Consider the following 17,670-nt stretch of genomic DNA (forward strand, 5'->3'; position numbering starts at 1 on the left):
AGTTTCAAGTCTTGTGAGGTGATTAATGAAAGAGGAAAGAAGTCTGTTTTCAGTTATTGAACTTTTTCTCTAATCTTTGATTTTTGGTGACGTTGGCTAACTTGAACATTTATTAAGATGAAATCATGTGAGTTTGGAGGGACAACTGAGTATTTGGTGGAGCTGTTAACAACTTATAAACATCTGAAATGTGACCCCGACTACATGTTACATTTCGTAAGATGTCAGAACCTAAAAAGTTGAAAACCACTGGTTTAAGCTTGATACCATATCCACTGTGAAAAAAAATGTTAGTCTTAAAAGTAACTAATGCCATCAGATAAATGCAGTGGCAGAGAAAGTACGGCATAAGTAAAGTACAAGCATGTCAAAACTGATCTTAACTAGAGTACTTGAGTAAAAGTACTTAGTTACCTCCCACCATCGACTGAAACACATGAACGTAGCACAAATGAATAAATTAGCATTTTTAACATGATTTTAGCAGATTGGATCAGTTAATCTTTTGTTAACTGATATTCAAAACAAGAAAAATATTTTCTTTTATAGATCTCGCTTTTATGTACGAGTCTGTGATGAGATAAAGACCACCAGAACTCAGCTCAGATTTGAGACAGATATACACATGGAAACGCTTAAATGACTGACTTGAAACCAATAAAGCTATCGTTGTATTTCATGTTTCACTTTGTTGTCTGTAATTTAAAGCAGAAGGTTGGATTTTTTTTACTCCCAGATTTAATTGGACATGATTTCAAAAATATATACAAAAGAGGAATAGACTATGCTGAAAACCTGAGTGAGGAGAGAAATTTGATAACACCTGAGAAAAATTGGGTGTTTATGTGTTGTTTGCAATGATCCAGTGCTTTGAATGCAATAAATCACTCCTCATGATAGCATTTTATAACTTTAAAGGGGAACTTCGTTTTTTTTCAACCTTGAGTCTGTTTTCATATGTCATTTCATACATGTGAGCGATGGAGAAATGAATTTTCGACATAGCTCCAGTATTTAGTCAGGCAGGCAGCTTAGCAGCTCAGCTAGCGAAAAGTATGGGGCACCTTGCCCCCCTGCGTCAAAGTCCGCCCTAACGTGCTTTTTTTCCCCCCACACTGACCGGCTCGGATAGTCTCAACGAGTGTCCCACAACATACTAGAGATGAGAAGTGAACGAAAACCTCCACATTACTTGGTGATCACTTCTCATCTCTAGTATGTTGTGGGACACTCGTTGAGACTATCCCAGTCTGTGTGGGAAAAAAAAGCACGTTAGGGCGGACTTTGACACGGGGGGGGCAAGTTGCCCCATACTTTTCGCTAGCTGAGCTGCTAGCTGAGCTGCTAAGCTGCCTGCCTGGCTAAATACTGGAGCTATGTCAAAAATTCATTTCTCCATCACTCACATGTATGAAATGACATATGAAAACAGACCCTAGGTTGAAAAAAAACGAAGTTCCCCTTTAAGTGAATGATGGGAGCATACTGAGTGACTATGTGCTGTTACTTTAAATAATGTCATTATGTGTCATACAAGAACGCAGAAAAACCCTCGCAGACAGGATCAAGTAAACACACAGGCAAGATTTTTTTTTCTTTTTTGAATGCAGCAGACAGAAGTTGAACATTTTTTTGTTGCTTACTCAATCTACTCATGTCAACTGGGGAAGTGTTGAGCTCAGGACTAATGCTGTGAGAATAGATGGACTGACTGACTGACTGACTGACTGACTGACTGAGGGGAGGAACAGGAGGGACAAGGAGTGCTTGGAGTGGAGAGCACTGAATGGGAGAGGAGGGTTTGAGGGAGAGAGGGGAGGAGGGTGTTGGAGTTTGGGGGATGAGAGGAAAAGAAGGAGGAGGGGAATACCACCCACTAAGCCAGTTGTGGAGAGGTTCTGGGGGTTGGGCTGCCCACAGGAAACAGTTGTGGCTCCATCCCAGGCCTCACACCAAGCAGCCCTGGGCCACCCAGTCATTGACAGACAGACCTACCAAATGGCCTGGACGGCCAACCGACAGGGATTTGTTTATTTTTCATCCTTTGGCGGTGGGGGGAAAATTGTTCAGCACAAGCTGTTTATTAGACCTTTGATTTGTCATGTGTCAGCGTTTGCTTGCGGGGAATGTGTATACATTAGTTGAGCTTGTGTATAGTTAGGAGGTTTGGAGGCTGAGAGGGTGTGGGCACGTCGAGAGGAGGCTGGGGGGCAAAAAGAAAAGAGGAAAAATGGGAAGCCTCCCACGCTGAAGGCAAGCCTGAACTGCATTATGGGTCATTCTCCAGCTGTCCCTGATTGTTGATGTCATGGGGGACTGAACTGTTGTGCCTGGTTTGCAGTGGGTGTGGGAAGAGACAGAGCATGTGGACAAACACAGGAATCCTGTGGTCACATGGATGAAATGCAGTGGGCTAAATGGATCAGCATTTAGTGGAAAATGGGAATAAGTATCTGAAGCCACAGATCGACATATCTAAATACGTGGTGTCAACAGTCTTCTCATATCATGGCATTGATAAATCAGACAGAAACCTTTGGCTGACTAAAATGAGAACATCTGCCAGGCATTCCACATACATGGTTTGGATGTCTACTTGAGCCATGAGACATGTTAACAGAAGCGAGAGGGGTGTCATAAACAGAATAATTTTGAATAAATATACCAAAAAATAATCATTATTATGAAAAGAAAAACAAAAGGAAAATCTGGTCTTAATTTTAGATAATTAATAATTGTCCATATTTTCTGTTATTTAACAAGCAAATCTATGTAACATGACTGAGCCAAAACTTTTTTTTCTGTTCACTAAGTGTATCACAATACAGGCATTTATTAAACAATGAAGGAAATATTTGTATTTATGTGTACAAAATGTGTCTTTTCAAGTGAAAAAAAAAATTTAAAAAAATGAAAACTCGACTGCTATTTAAAGTGACATGTTTTTTTAATGTTATCTTACATTTGTCACACAAATTTCCAGTCTCTTTTTTGTTTTTTTTTAATCATGTTTTTTGTACAGCTTCTCGGATCTAAAAACTGTGTACCTCAAAATATTTCATACAGGTAGATTTTTCCACCAAAAAAAGACATTATTTACATGTAAAGTAATATTTGGTGCCACTGCTATTTCTTCTGAATCTTAAGCATGAGAAGCTGCATTGTCATAGGTGCTCAAATATATTGTATGAAGTGTAGTAACTATGCTGCGACTGGTGTGAATTCTTATTCCTGCATATTTATTTATTTATTTATTTATTAGTATTTTTTTACTGTGACCTCAGTTGTGCTTTTGCATTCGGCAAAATAGTCAGGAAAACATCAAAGTGGTGTGTGTTGAAATGAGAGTTTTCTTATTTTTGAAATGCAGAATTGTGGTGCAAGAACGTTATGGGTCCCAGCGGTCAATGCGGCGTCTCCTCTTTATATATGTCTATGGTTGTTTCAAACTGATCCAGGCGGTGGCGGTATGAGCCCAGTTTGGATTTCCTCATGTAACCGTAGACGAAGAACGCTCTGCATCATAAGACGAGGACCAATCAGATTCATAGACACTCGGAAATAACGCAAGTTTGAATCTTGGGCGCTGTTGAGTTTGGCACATTGGTAAGTTTGATTTTTTACCTTTGATCAGTGACAGACTGGAGAAGTAAACAAACGAAAAGACCTGTACGATGGCAGTTTGATTATATATTAGTTAATTTATCGACGAAAAGCGGATAAGGTTTTACAACGACATCAACATATTTGCTAATTAGCGAGTTAGCTTGTTAATGCGCTAAAGTTGCTTTTGGATTTCTTCCGTACAGTTGTGAGAAAATGGAGAGTAACCTGTCCAGACTTGTTGGACTTTCTGTACAGATAAGTCGCAGTGATGGTGAGTTAATTTTACTTTTTATTCTAGTTCTCAATTGTCGAAACTAACGATTCGTCGTCAGCTTGACTTTGTTTTGCTATCTGTTTGTGAATCAGGTCGTGTGCATTTGGCCACGGTGAAATCCGTTGATACCGTCAAGTCCACGGTTATGGCGGAGTGGTATGAGAGGAAAATTTGCCGAGGGAAGGAGGTGAGAAAGTTCAGAAACACAGAAAAGACGTTTGTAACGTCTGTGATAATAAAATCCAGTCATCTACTAATGTCCATTATGACAACCGTTTGAAATATCCTGTACAATAAAACAAGCTTCAAGGAAAACGCAACTTGATCGAAGTTAAGAGTACTGCTTTTCTCCTCTTCCTTGGGCGTGCTTATGTTTTTAGGTTGAAGTGAGTGAGTTATGTACCCTCAATCCAGAGCTCTTGGGCCTTATAAACGCTGTCACCAACACAGCTACTGGCCAGCCCACACCTGCTGCAGACAAGGTGAGTGCGAGAAGATATTTTCACTTGACAAGGAAACAGGACATCCTGCTGTTAGTCAACAGGTGGAGCATTTTCACTTAATCTCACAGTCACAAAAAAAGACTAAGCTGAGCTGTTTATTGTTTAGTCTCCTTGCAATCAGGTTCACTTGTGTTCTCTGTATTAGGCAGAGGAATGTTTATTTAAAGTGAATGTCAGAGATTATTACACTGCCATCCTGTGAATTCAGCACAGGCTTCGGGCTATAATATATCAGACATGATTAAAACATGTATTTTTACTGATCCTTCGGACTGGGAAACCTAAAGCTGTATGTATGCAGAATGATGCTACAATAACATTATGGACAACCACACCCAGCTTCTCATAAAGCACCAAAGTGACTGATCATTTAAGCTATTTCTCATATTCTTTATGTGTATCTCTTCTGCAGAAATATGAGGGGCGACTGCGTTCATCCAGAATTCCTGGCCCTATCTCGTGTAAGTGTATAAAGTGGACTACTGGTCTTAGAGTTTGCTATGTTCATTTTCATCTCCTAATGTATTGTTTCCCTCCAAAAGCCACTATTCCATCTACAGCAGCCGCCAAGGCTGAAGAGTCAGGTCAGCAAGGCATGCATGTTCTTCTCTCTGAAGCAAATAAGCCGTATTTTCTGATCACTCCAGTTGTTATAAGGGATCAGGGGGAAAGTGCGAATGATCACAATCCCATGAGACTTGAGCATCTGCTTGGACCTGATTATACTCACAACATTATCTGCATAGATGTGACACAGGGGTGCAAATCAGCACATTTTGGTGTTTGTATTTCTCGCTACACGAAGGGAAGAAAAAAGGAGTGCTGAGTGTCATCACTGGTAAATTAGATACCACATTTTTGCTGGAATGTATTATTTGTTTAAGAGAAAATAAATCCTGCTCAGATAATGCACTCCTTTTATTTTTTCTTGGAACTGACTGAAGCGAACTGTCAGGTTGATTTTTATAGTCAAACGTGATCAAATATTTAAATTTCTGCCGTGCTTGAGCTTTTATGTAAATGATTTTACTGCACCGGGGTTAATCACCGCAGTTTGCTGCTCTGCCACTTGGGATCTCTTGAAAGGTTTGTTCTATCTTTTGGCACTGATTTGACAGACTACAGGTTTAAATTGCATTTAATATCAGAAAGATTCATGTTACCAATACATACAGTCGTCACTTTAGGACACTGACCCTTGCGTTTATAACTGTTTGATTTGGATTTGTTTTACTTTCAGTTGCCACTCGGTCTCAGGTCCGGCAGACCTGCTTGTTCCAGGTCCCAGCACCTGTTTCAGTACCAGTCCCGACCACAGAGTCCACGATGGCAAACTCTGAGGCAGCCCAGCCTGATCTCCCCCCATCAACAGTCCTCACAAAATCTGGTTGGTAATAAACTTGCAATATCATGTTTGAAATATAATATCAACTATTAGGCCTGTGTAATATAGTCCTTCTACTACTTACGTTGTTTAGTATTTTTGAAATATGTCATTTTTACAAACTTGCCGCATTCTCCTTTTTTTACATTTTTTTTTTAAATGTTCAGCCATTCCTAATCAGCAACGCAGAAAGAATGATTCTAAACTGGCACCATTGTTGCCGATAGTCCGTGACGGCGTAAAAGAAAATGATGAACCTGAGAGATTGCCTTCATCTGCAAACAAAGGTCAGTAACCATACTTGCATCGATACATTGCATTAATCCACTGGGTTTCTTGGATCTAAAGATGGACTCTGTGGGAGCTCTACATATTGGTTCATGCATTATTTTTCTAATATTTTGAACTATTAAATAAAGAGATGTATATTATTTATTTGCACTTCAGGCAGAAGAAAATCTGTGGCTCCTCAGGAAATCAACAAAGGCAACAAAAGGCTGTCTTGTCTTGTAAAGCCCCCTGATATGCAGACCAAGAAGGGAAAGGTTATTTTTCTATTGTGCCGTTTATATCTTTCCCTTCTTTTAGTCAAGAAAAAAAGTTACTTGTCATATTTTATTTATATTGTTTATGTTTCCTTTTCCTTTTAGTTTGGAGAGGCTTCTCGGCCAAACCAGAAGTTTTATGAAATGATTCAGGACTTCAGAGAGACCTTGGAAATTACTCCTGTGTCAGCTAGTGACCTGGTAAGTTCCGACTCGGGAACCATGTGCCAGGTCTGAAGCTGTGTTGTGCAGTTTGTTGCTCACTCCCTCTTTTGCACATCTTATAATTTTACAGATTGAGCCCCACAGGATTTGTGTGTGTGTTCGGAAGCGGCCACTCAACAAGCAAGGTACGTTCAGAATGCTGTATATGTGCACTATACAGTATCGCCTGAGTAATTCATGAAAATATAACTCGCCGTTGCTCTGACTTTGCCATTTTTATGTGTTTCAGAGGTCATTAAGAAGGAGATCGATGTGGTGACTGTACCTGGCAAAGGTGCATTACTTGTCCATGAACCCAAACACAAGGTGGACCTCACCAAGTATTTGGACAACCAAGTCTTCCACTTTGACTACTCATTTGATGAGACTGCCACCAATGACCTGGTTTACAAGTAATTTCCACATTTGATGTTTTATTAGGCGTAAAAGTCGGTCTGATTGTAGGTTTTCTTCATAACACGGAGTGTGTACAAACTTGATTAGATTTCTTACTTTGATTTTCCTCACGTAATGCCCCATGAATATCACTTAAAAGCTCCCAATTAGTCATGCTGTAACGTTTTATTTCCCCTGAAGCCGTTAATAATCTGTATAGGAGAGTTTTTATTGTTATTTATGGAATATTGTTCAGTTTAGAGTTGGAAACTTAAGATATACTTTCCATACATGTTATTCTTCACCTCTCTCTCTCTTTCTCTTTCTTTCTTTCTCTTTTAATAAAATGTGATATGTTTTTTTTCTTTAGGTTCACAGCCAGGCCATTGGTGCAGTCCATTTTTGAAGGTGGGATGGCCACATGCTTTGCCTATGGCCAGACTGGAAGTGGTAAGACTCATGTAAGTATCTGCTCACTGTAACAGGACTGAATTGTCTTGAAGTACAGTTTTCCAAATGTAGAATTTATTTATGTACTTTCTTTCTAGACAATGGGAGGTGATTTCACAGGGAGGCATCAGAACAGCGCTAAAGGCATCTATGCCTTAGCAGGTATGACCACAGTCACCCCCAGATGTCTCAGTGGGAATCAATCTAAAGCAGTTTTTGTTTGTTTTGTCTGTATAATTTGTTCAAATTTGAGAGCTATTGTTATGTCTTTTTAAACCACAGAACATTAGTTTTTTTTAAACATGAAAACTACTTTTAGATTAACTCCCGAGTCTTTCCGTTCTAGCCCAGGATGTTTTCACCTACCTCAACCATCGGAAGTATGCTCATCTGGAGCTGTGTGCGTATGTCAGCTTCTTTGAGATTTACAATGGCAAGGTAAGGAAGAACTTTTTCTCTGCGAGTACATTTGGAAACACTTGACTGAATAATTCGATAATTCAAGTTCTCTTTATCATAAAATATACTTTAAAATCAAGGTATATGACCTGCTGAATAAGAAAGCCAAGCTCCGTGTTTTGGAGGATGACCGACAGCAGGTCCAGGTGGTGGGCCTGGAGGAGGTCTACGTGTCGACGGCAGAAGATGTCATCAAGATGATAGAGATGGGTAGTGCATGCAGGTACTTATGAGCTGCAGTCTCACTGGACATGCCTTTTTACCATTTGAGTTTTATTTGCTGTTTCTGAACAATGTGCCGACTCAAAGGGCACTAAAATGTTTTGGTCATGAGTTATTTTAACAAAGCAACCCAAAACTGAAATCCTAAAGTACTTTCTTGGTTTTACTTCAACATTCCATGCATTGCTTGTTCAACAAAAAACTATTCCTGTTTAAAACTGCTGGCGGTTATGAAGAGATACCGTGTACTGGAACATTTAGGAATCAGATAATAGTTTTTTGTATTTCAGTTTCTTTTTTCTGTTTGAGTCATATGTTCTGTTGTTTACTATTTTACTGTCTTTCCAGGACATCAGGTCAGACCTCGGCAAACGCCAACTCCTCTCGCTCTCATGCAATCCTCCAGATTGTGCTGCGGCGCAACGACCGCACAGCCATGCTGCACGGCAAATTTTCGTTGGTCGATTTGGCCGGCAATGAGCGCGGCACAGATGTCAGCAGCAATGACCGCAGCACTTTGGTTGAAACGGCCGAGATAAACCGCAGCCTCCTGGCTCTGAAGGTAGACTATGGCTGATGTGGAGGCATGCAGATAATAAATAACTGTCAGTGACTGCAGAGATGCAAATAGTCCATTTTCTGTCATGTCGCTCATCTAGTGTGCAGACAAAGTAGTCGTGGCTCTCTAAATTGAGTCTGTAAAGAAGAATGGTCAGACTTAACAAACCGTGTGCAGGTGCAGCATCTGCAGGGATTGAATGGTTTAAAGTTCTCTGAAGGTTAAATAATTTTGGTCCTGCATTTTAGATTCAAAATGGATAATTACTAGTCAGCATTTTTTATTGATAAACCCTTAGTTCACAAGTGCTAGCTCAGTAATGCATACGACTGTGCTACTTTAAAAAAAAAAAAAAGAAATTAAGTGGCTATTTGTTTTGTTTTCATATCTTGGTCATGGTCTTTTTGTACTAATTCAGTAATCATTTAACAGCAGTGGGCCTATTTTGTGGCATATGCTGTTTAGAGATGTTTAAAAGATAACAGTGAATATCTTTTGTGGCTTTGGAAATTGTGCTTGCACTTGGATGCAATTATCAGACTTTTCTCAGTGTTCCAACTGAAAAACGGTGAATATATGGTGCATTTTATGCTGTTTGGACCTTCTGATTTAGGTGTTCTTGTCTGTATGAAATGGGTCGCCATACATGCCACAGACTATCTATCTGTTGTTGCAGCCTAGGATTACATTTAGAAACTCGGGTGAATCAGGAAGTGGACTGTGTACAGCAGTGGTCTTTGCTTTAAGGTGTGAGGATGTTGAAATTGCACCAAACACACCCATGTGTCCACTCTTACGTCCTTTAGGAGTGTATCCGTTCACTGGGAATGAACAGTGATCACATTCCTTTCCGGATGAGCACTTTGACCAAAGTTCTCAGGGATTCCTTCATTGGAGAGAAGTCCAGGACCTGCATGGTATGTGAAAACACCAACTTTTACTGTTCTTGGTGTGTCATATGGTGTATTGTGGTCTGATTGAAGTGTAGTGGATGATGCTGATACACACTAAGCATGAGTGTATTTTTCCCCTCCTCCTTCCATAGATTGCTATGGTGTCTCCGGGCATGTCATCATGTGAATATACAATGAACACACTACGTTATGCTGACAGGTGCGCATGAAGCTTTTACTTGATGGCAAATGTTTTTTCTCCTTCTATAAAATGCTGATGTTTCATTCTGAAATTGGTATCATGTCTGTGACAATAAAGCTTGAAATATTTCCCACTGTTTGTCAGAGTGAAGGAGCTGAATGGCCATTCCAAGGGGAGCAGAGCCCCAAAGGCACAAGAGCCAATAAATAGCTCGTCAGAGGAGGTAAGCACAGCATCAATCAAAATTACTGAACATTATACCCTGTATGCGATTGTTAAAATGTGGTTTATCGCTTTCTTTGTGGTGTAGGAATCTGTTGAGGATACCAGTGTCTACGATGCCATATCTCAGGTGGCTGAACTGGAGGAAAAAGTGTATTCAGAGCTCAAGGTAGAATTTTCTTAACTTGTATTTATTGCATAGAAGTCATGATGCCATTTTTATAAAGTTCTTTCATAAATTCTCAAACCTTTTTTTCAAAAAATGTTTTGTTCTCAAGAGGGCTGGTGAGCTTGTAAATGCAATGGACCAAATCTCGTACAACATCGAGGCCGGGCTTCCTGACCTGATGGATCATTCCCGGAAGTTGCTGAGTTTGTACAAACTACTACTTTAATTGAGGGTTTAGTAGTATACTTCATCTTATTTAACCTTTTTAGATTATTGTTGAGTATTGCACAGCTTCTGTTTAAAGACATCCTTTTAGATAGTGGAGCTTTTGCATTTGTGAAAGACCTGACTCTTAACCAAAAACATCTTTCTGTCATAATTTTAATTGGTGCCCAACTAGACACTAAGAACCAACATCTGTGTGTGTGTTTCCGCAGACACAGTCCTGGCTTTGCAGTCTGCTGTGGATCAGGAGCGAATGGCGAGACTGAACCACTGAAACTGACCAAAAACTCACCCAGAAGAGCTAATTGTTTATTGAAAGTTTTGTCTGTTTCTTCGATTTTATTGTTTTGATCACTCTGTTTCGAAATAAAATGTATGAACACTATTGCATAAATGTCATCAATCAGTCTTGTATGACTTTAAAATTAAGTACTTTATGGATCTGAGAGTGTGAGGTGAGCTCTTGCCTGCACTCCAGATTGTAGGAAGACTTCATCTGTAATGCAGACAGACTATTTAACTGAACCGTGTGATCATGGGGGGTAAATTTCAGGTACAAGTTAGATGGAGAATACATCTGCTTCAAAGAATTATATTGGCAGTAAGCTCGATAATAACCCTTTAGGTCGTACACCAGTGGAACATGAGGTGAATGCATTTCCCAACAATTAAAAAAAAAAGTCATCCCCTACAGCACCGAAAGAAGTTAACGATTTAGAGGTGAAAATACAGATAAGCTCAGATTTTAAGTCTGTTTATCAAAGTGTTTTTGTGGGTCACTGTGCACTAGTAATGTACAACTTTAATATTTACTATTGTTTTTGGGGGGTGGGACAATTGGGAACGTGTATGAATATTTGATTTGGCTATGGGCAGATGATTTGCCACTAGAAACTAGCATTGAATTGCTCAATTTGAATAATTGTAAATAAAATTTAAAATTCCATCATTTGAAATTGAATTTTGTTTTCAGTTCATTTTCAGAACTAAAATTCTGCTCTTGTAATTCAAATTCAATTTACTACTTTGACACATTCATGTAATTTAGGAAGAGATTAACTGCAGCTCAGTGCACATTTTTAAAAAAAACAGTTGCAAAAGTTGAGTAATTCACATTGTGTGATTCAAATAAATTCATTTCCATGCTCTACAATTGAAAAGTAATTTTTAAATCCAATTCTTCAGTTTGAGTAGTCTTGCTTTGCCATAATGTAAATTAAACAAGACAAATTAAAAGTGAGTAAAATTCAGTTTCAATCTCATGAGTTGGACTGTAAACTGAGTAATCAACATTCAGTTTCTAAATTCAAGCATTCAAACTGGATAGTCTTGTCTGTTTAAAAGTTGACTTAAATGAGCCACCAAAATATTCACGGTATGTACTGTGCTATTTAGTTGAACATCCACGCCGGTAGGAGGCGCTAATGGTGGTGGCGGCCGTGTGTAAAAACTCAGTTTGAAGCGAGAGGAAAAGGAGGGACCAACCAGTGAGGAAGTGTACAGATTAACCTGCCGCTGTACGACCGAGTGAGTAAACTAACCCCGGAACGGATGGCGATGAAGTGGCTTCGGTTTTCGCTCCTCGCTTTGGGGGTTTTCTCGCTGTGCTGCGCCACGTCTGGTGACAGCAGTGGCGTGAAGAAGATGAAGATGCAGTTTGCGACGGGACCCCTGCTCAAGTTTCAGATTTGGTAGGCAAACAGGCGAAAAATCTGGCGAGTCATTGCACGCTAAACTCCCCGGCTAACAGCGTCGTAGGCCGAAAATCGATATAAGCTAGCTAGCGGTGGGTCGGTTTACGTTAACAAATCTCGGGGAAGAAACTTGCTCCTTGAATTTATCGGGAAATTTAATAAACTGACGCCAAAACTCACAGAGAGAAGACATTTCCTGGAATTTGGTGATATTTGCCAGTTTTCGTAAACATTTCGTCGAAATATAGCTTCACTTCCGCTGTCAAACATGCGGATGATATTAAAGCGTCGAGGAGCGTCCGTAAATTAGATTAACGTGTTGGTTGTGTCGTACTGACGAGCGGATTATTTCAGATCCCTGCAAAGGATATCACTGAATGCTGTTTGAACACTTGGCCTTTGGTTTTGTAGTTTAGTCTGGTGCCTTGCCAGAATGAAATTATCCTCATAACTGTGTTATCTTATCCGCTTCGTGTCTTACATTAAATCCAAACCAGTTTATTTTATCAGTTGTAATTGTTTACAGGGACCAATTCAACTCAGATAATGCAGGTTTACATCTGAAAAAGCCTTGTAACCATTGTATTGCAAGTGAAATCTTATTTATACATCATAATTACTATATTTCAATCTTGAGGGTCATAATTTAAAGATTGTATCCCCTAGTCTGATTGCAGAAGAGATCATTTCTTTATTTTATAGATGAAACCCTACCTTTAAAAAAGTTAATTGCAAATTTACCAAACACACACAGTCTAAACACTGGAAGCAATGCTATATTTTGACTGTATTCATCCTAAATGCTATGCCTCATTACACTGTAAACTCCAGACATTTCTATGTTTACTATTATTTGGTTATTGGAAAAGACAAAGTGTGTTTGGACGTTGTAACTCTTTGATCCTGATAACAACAGCTGTAGATGTGTATAAACCGGAAATGCCTGATGCGGCTCTCAGTCTGGTCTTTTGAATCCCAACATAGCTACTCGAAAATGTTGACAAGATCAGGCATTCTTCTTTAATGTGTTTTGCAAATAGTGATGTCTTATGGTTGTACAATGTAATTAGCTGGTAAATATGACTGAGATAAACAATAACATGACATTTTCTATCTAAATTTGCTTTTCTTTGAAGCAAACTTATGCATGTTGGAGTACAAAGTATTGAAATTGCTGCAGCTAAATGGAATTTCACACCTGTCAGCGAGCGGTCTGCAGATAAGTTTGGAATTCAGATCTCAAGGTTACGTTGTCAGACGCTGTGCTTTTGTGACTTGTTTTTTTTTTCCTTGCAACTGTACGCTGTGTATATCTTCCTAACATTGTTTTTGTCCTCACGCAGCATTTCCTGAGGGTACAAGCGGGTGTTTGAGGAGTACACGCAGGCCTTGTACCAGCGGTACCCAGACATCCGCATTGAAGGGGAGAACTATCTTCCGATACCCATCTATCGGTAAGAGGGAGAGATTGTCTGCCTTGTTACAAGTGGATTATGTCCGGCTTTATTAAAGCAGCCTGAAATCTCCCTGGGATTAGCTGTGATTTGACCAAAGAAGTGGAATTCTCTTTCCACAGGCTTTTCTGCCCTCTGGTCTTTAGTAGTTAGCAGATAATAATAATCAATATTTGCATGCTTTGAAGTGAAATATTTGAGCTACCACCAATTTCCTTTCCATATTTTGATTTGATATCATGTAGTGAGGGGTTTGCCAGTTTATTAGGTATGCCTAGTTAAAACTTAGTGCTGTACAGCAGTAGTACTGCCGCAAAATTTACCTTTGTTGTATTAACGAGCAACTGTTAAAGTAATTTTTAATAATTTAGGAAACGCAGCATTTCATAGATGTTGCTGGATGCAGCTTCGATCATGTCTTAGATGTATTTGGTTTTAGGACTTTTACTTTGAAAATATCCTGACTGAAGTTTCTTCCTGGGTTATGGGAAGCTGTGATTGATATTTCACCTATCTGGCGTTTTTTTTAGACACAAGCAATCAACACAATGAGTGATTATAAAAAGACTATATATCTGTTAAAAACTATTCTTCAGTGTATTTCTCACCCCAGTCTGGAATTGTCCATTAACTGTTTCTGTTTTGTGCGCTGTTCATGATCATTTGGATCCTTATTAAACCGTAATTGTCTCATTTTTGTCTCATAACATCAGTCAGGTTGTTAATCCTAATTGCCCTGGGAATTAGGATGTATTTGCATCACCAGCCTCTGGTTTGTGCAGCAGTCCCAGGTGTCATTAAAGGAGGGGCATTACAGCGACTCTCAGGTCCTCATCTTGTGAACGCTTAATGAATACACCAGAGATTAGCCCCATTCAAGGCAGGAGACAGTATCGCACCCCGGGTTTCAAATTCTTCAGCCCGTGTTATGCTTGAAATCTTGCAATGTTTGTTTCTTGCTCAGTCGCTGGCCCAATAAAAATATGTCCACTGATGGGTTGCAGCGGCCTGTTCCACATGTTTCACACAGGAGTAAATAGAATGTAGGCCCTGTTGGTCATATTAAAAAAAATACATGTTAAAATGAAGCTAAATTTTATTATGACATTGTACATGTGAAAATCGAATTTATTTTTAAAGCTCAAATAAAATGCACATTTTGATCCCCAAACATTACATGTTAACCTAAATAAACTGTGTGCAGGCTTTAACTGTGCCATGATCATTTTACCATTTCTGGACCGTTTTGACATCTATAACAAGTGTTGTCTGTTTCAAAAGTTTTTTTCTGTTTTCTTTCTTCAGACACATTGCTTCCTTCCTGTCTGTCTTCAAACTACTTGTGATTGGGCTGATTATTATCGGCAGGGACCCTTTCGCACTCTTTGGTATGCAAGCCCCAGGTATCTGGGAGTGGGGCCAGGGAAATAAGGTAAGGTTTCCTGGAATTAAAAATGTTTTCAAGCTTTGATCCGGAGTTTCCACTGTAGGGTTCACATGTAACGGTGTGTTAGAGGCCGGAGCCAGGATTGTCCGTACGCTGCTGGTGCTCATTTGTTTTTGCAGGTTATCACAGATACCACACAAAAGCATGGGTAGAATACAGAAATGGAGGAAGGTGGGCTGTACTTGGGTTGTTTTTGACACATTTGCGTGCGCACGTACATGTACACGCTGCCCAGAACAAGACGAACCCACAGGATTTCATTAGGTGCTCATTCACAGGCTTAAGGATGTGTTGGGAAGTATTGTTTGGCTTGGATCCGCTATTCCCAGGGTTACAAACCTGCTAAAGACTCAGAGGGAGAAAGGCCGTTGACTTCAGACCACAAATATTGGCAAATACACTCCTTCATTAATGGATATTCTTGTGTTTTAACAAAAGCTCAAGAAGATGCTCATAAGTAATGTTTTGTGGCAAACTGATAATTAACAGAAAACCTTGCGTTTGTGTACAGACTAGATAAAGATTCAGCATTTGGCTGTGTTTTTCTAGTAAATGTACTGTTTGTAAAATATTACCTAAGCAGCATCTGACTGATAATAGAGAGCCTGACGGTCTCCAGCAGTGTGTGTGTGCTTAAACCTGCAGTAGTTCTATCTGTGGTAATGATAAATTCTTTCTATATTGACTTCTATCAGTAAATCAAAACCCTTAAAATAAGACATCTGGTTTCACTGTCTGCACCAGTGACTTAAATTTACTAGTGTGTAATCGTACTACGTTAATCTTCTCACCCAGTAAGGACAGCTCGGTATAAGAGGATGTCCCTGTGTCACACATGAACAATTCTTCACAAGCAAAGTGCAGAGAGAAAGACGCCTAACACAGGCACTAAAAACCTGTTTATAAGTGACTTAGTTTATTTACTCATTCATCAAAATTGACACAGGTCAGTTGGTTAACCAGTGTCTGGTAACAGAAGTGTTGCTGCAGTAATGTCTAATCTGTGTGAAGAAAACAGTTTGAACAAATAAAGCCCTAGCAGCAGGCCTTATTTTCGGTAGATGTCTGTAGAAAGGTAGTGTCTACAGATACGGACCCGTACCACAGGCTATGGGTACGGGTGACCAGATCTCGCGTATCTGATTGGCAAATGGCAAGTGCCGTATCCGTAGTCCACAGACTACGGGTACGGGTCTGTACCTCTAGCAACAACCTAAGAGAAAAGACAACAATCTGATAACGGTGTGTGTAAACATTCTCATAGTAGTCACCTGTTGCTAAACCAGCTAGGCTCCAATAACAGCTTAGCTGTGGTTGTGGAACTGTGACGATGCATGTGACTGCCGAATGGATTTACCAGATTTGTGTATTAACTAAAATGCATGTAGTGTGTCAGCTAACCTAATTAGCAGCTGTTTCCCCAACATTCCACCTGCCAGAAGTGCTCTACATTTATCCTGCAGGATTTTGTCCTCTTTGTTGCATGGAAACATTAATGACTGTAAAAAAAAAAAAAAAGGGTGCAGAACACCTGATTCAAATTTCTGTCATTCTTCTTGCAGATATATGCCTGCATGATGGTGTTCTTCCTCAGTAATATGATTGAAAACCAGTTAATGTCAACAGGAGCATTTGAAATCACATTAAACGGTGAGTCTGGTTCGGGAGCACGGACGTACTAACTGAACTCAGTGGTTTTGGCGTCAGATTCGGCTGCAGCTTTTAGAACACAAATGATGGAAATGTTTTGATGAATAGTGCTTTTTTTCTCTCTGTAGTTACAGTATTCAGAACAACCTGTAGTATTTTATTACATCATAACGAAAAAAAAAGTCCTTGTAATGTTAATAAAATTGAGAGGCATTGGAAGATAATCCAGTTACTTAAGTGGAAGTATTGTCTTTTTTAATAGATGTGCCAGTGTGGTCAAAGCTGGAATCAGGTCACCTGCCCTCCATGCAGCAGCTTGTGCAAATCCTGGACAACGAGATGAAGATGAACGTTCACATGAACACAAGACCACACCACCACTCTTAACCCTATTATTCTATTCCTGGCTGGAGCTAGAAGTCCCTCCATGTAAGTGCAGTACTGTTCAAAGCACTGGCTTCACCAAATCAGAAACCAGATACACCAGAGATACTTTTTTTCTCTTACTTTGAAGATGTTCTACCCAGTGTAAATGTTAATGCTGTTTAATGTGGTCTAGGTTTGAGGTGGGTTTCTCACTGGGCTGTGAAGTGATGTTTATGAACGTCTGCGCTGAAGGCAGGAAGACTGCTAGCACAGACTGGATGCCCTCATCACTCTTCACCACGCCACTTAGAGATGTCCTGCCCCCGACGCCAGAGTGGGATCCATGGCAACAGTGCTGGCCATTCTGTCATTTTCTTGTACTATTCATACTACTGCAGATTTCATCCAGGTGATATTAGTGGTCCCATGACAAGAGATTTAACATTGATTCTTGTAGTCTTTAACTTGTTGCATATAATTGAGCTGTGTGAATTTTTAAAAAAAAAGTGTCATTTGTACCACTGAGCCATATGTAAAATTTTGAGTTTATTGTTCCAAAAGTAGTTCATCATGTAGAAAAATGCAACACTTAAAATCTGTCATCACTGTTGTGGAAATTACTGTTGGGAAAGTGTGTCTTGGTATGATTTCTGAATAATTTTTATATTTACATACCTTGGAGGAAGCTAAGAAGATTAATAAAACATATTGTAACTATTTTACTGTGAAGCTGCTGTGTGTTTGTG

General features: G+C 39.5%; 2 protein-coding genes across 4 annotated transcripts; both read left to right on the forward strand.

Moving 5' to 3' along the window:
• Positions 1-3,505: 3,505 nt before the first annotated feature.
• On the forward strand, positions 3,506-10,698 carry kif2c (kinesin family member 2C). Of its 3 annotated transcripts, XM_022208270.2 has the most exons (23): positions 3,506-3,606; positions 3,810-3,877; positions 3,973-4,067; positions 4,261-4,362; positions 4,796-4,844; positions 4,926-4,967; positions 5,624-5,770; positions 5,935-6,054; positions 6,215-6,312; positions 6,418-6,513; positions 6,608-6,662; positions 6,767-6,929; positions 7,283-7,373; positions 7,461-7,524; positions 7,709-7,800; positions 7,902-8,044; positions 8,392-8,605; positions 9,409-9,519; positions 9,648-9,715; positions 9,842-9,920; positions 10,008-10,088; positions 10,198-10,291; positions 10,526-10,698. In XM_022208270.2, the coding sequence occupies exons 2-23, from the start codon at positions 3,820-3,822 to the stop codon at positions 10,585-10,587; spliced, it is 2,124 nt and encodes a 707-aa protein (XP_022063962.1). In that variant the 5' UTR covers positions 3,506-3,606; positions 3,810-3,819; the 3' UTR covers positions 10,588-10,698. The 3 variants fall into 3 exon arrangements, with proteins under 3 accessions (XP_022063962.1, XP_022063961.1, XP_022063963.1); XM_022208269.2 differs by having other exon boundaries at positions 4,796-4,967; XM_022208271.2 differs by lacking the exon at positions 4,926-4,967 and having other exon boundaries at positions 3,507-3,606.
• A 1,101-nt stretch (positions 10,699-11,799) lies between these two features.
• On the forward strand, positions 11,800-17,641 carry selenot1a (selenoprotein T, 1a). Its single transcript, XM_022208268.2, has 6 exons — positions 11,800-12,004; positions 13,351-13,461; positions 14,767-14,893; positions 16,471-16,558; positions 16,821-16,987; positions 17,118-17,641. Exons 1-5 carry the CDS (start codon positions 11,865-11,867, stop codon positions 16,943-16,945), a joined length of 591 nt encoding a protein of 196 aa, XP_022063960.1. The 5' UTR covers positions 11,800-11,864; the 3' UTR covers positions 16,946-16,987; positions 17,118-17,641.
• The last annotated feature ends 29 nt before the right edge of the window (positions 17,642-17,670 follow it).

Source organism: Acanthochromis polyacanthus, chromosome 9 (genome assembly GCF_021347895.1).
Source record: "Acanthochromis polyacanthus isolate Apoly-LR-REF ecotype Palm Island chromosome 9, KAUST_Apoly_ChrSc, whole genome shotgun sequence".
Lineage (NCBI taxonomy): Eukaryota > Metazoa > Chordata > Actinopteri > Pomacentridae > Acanthochromis > Acanthochromis polyacanthus.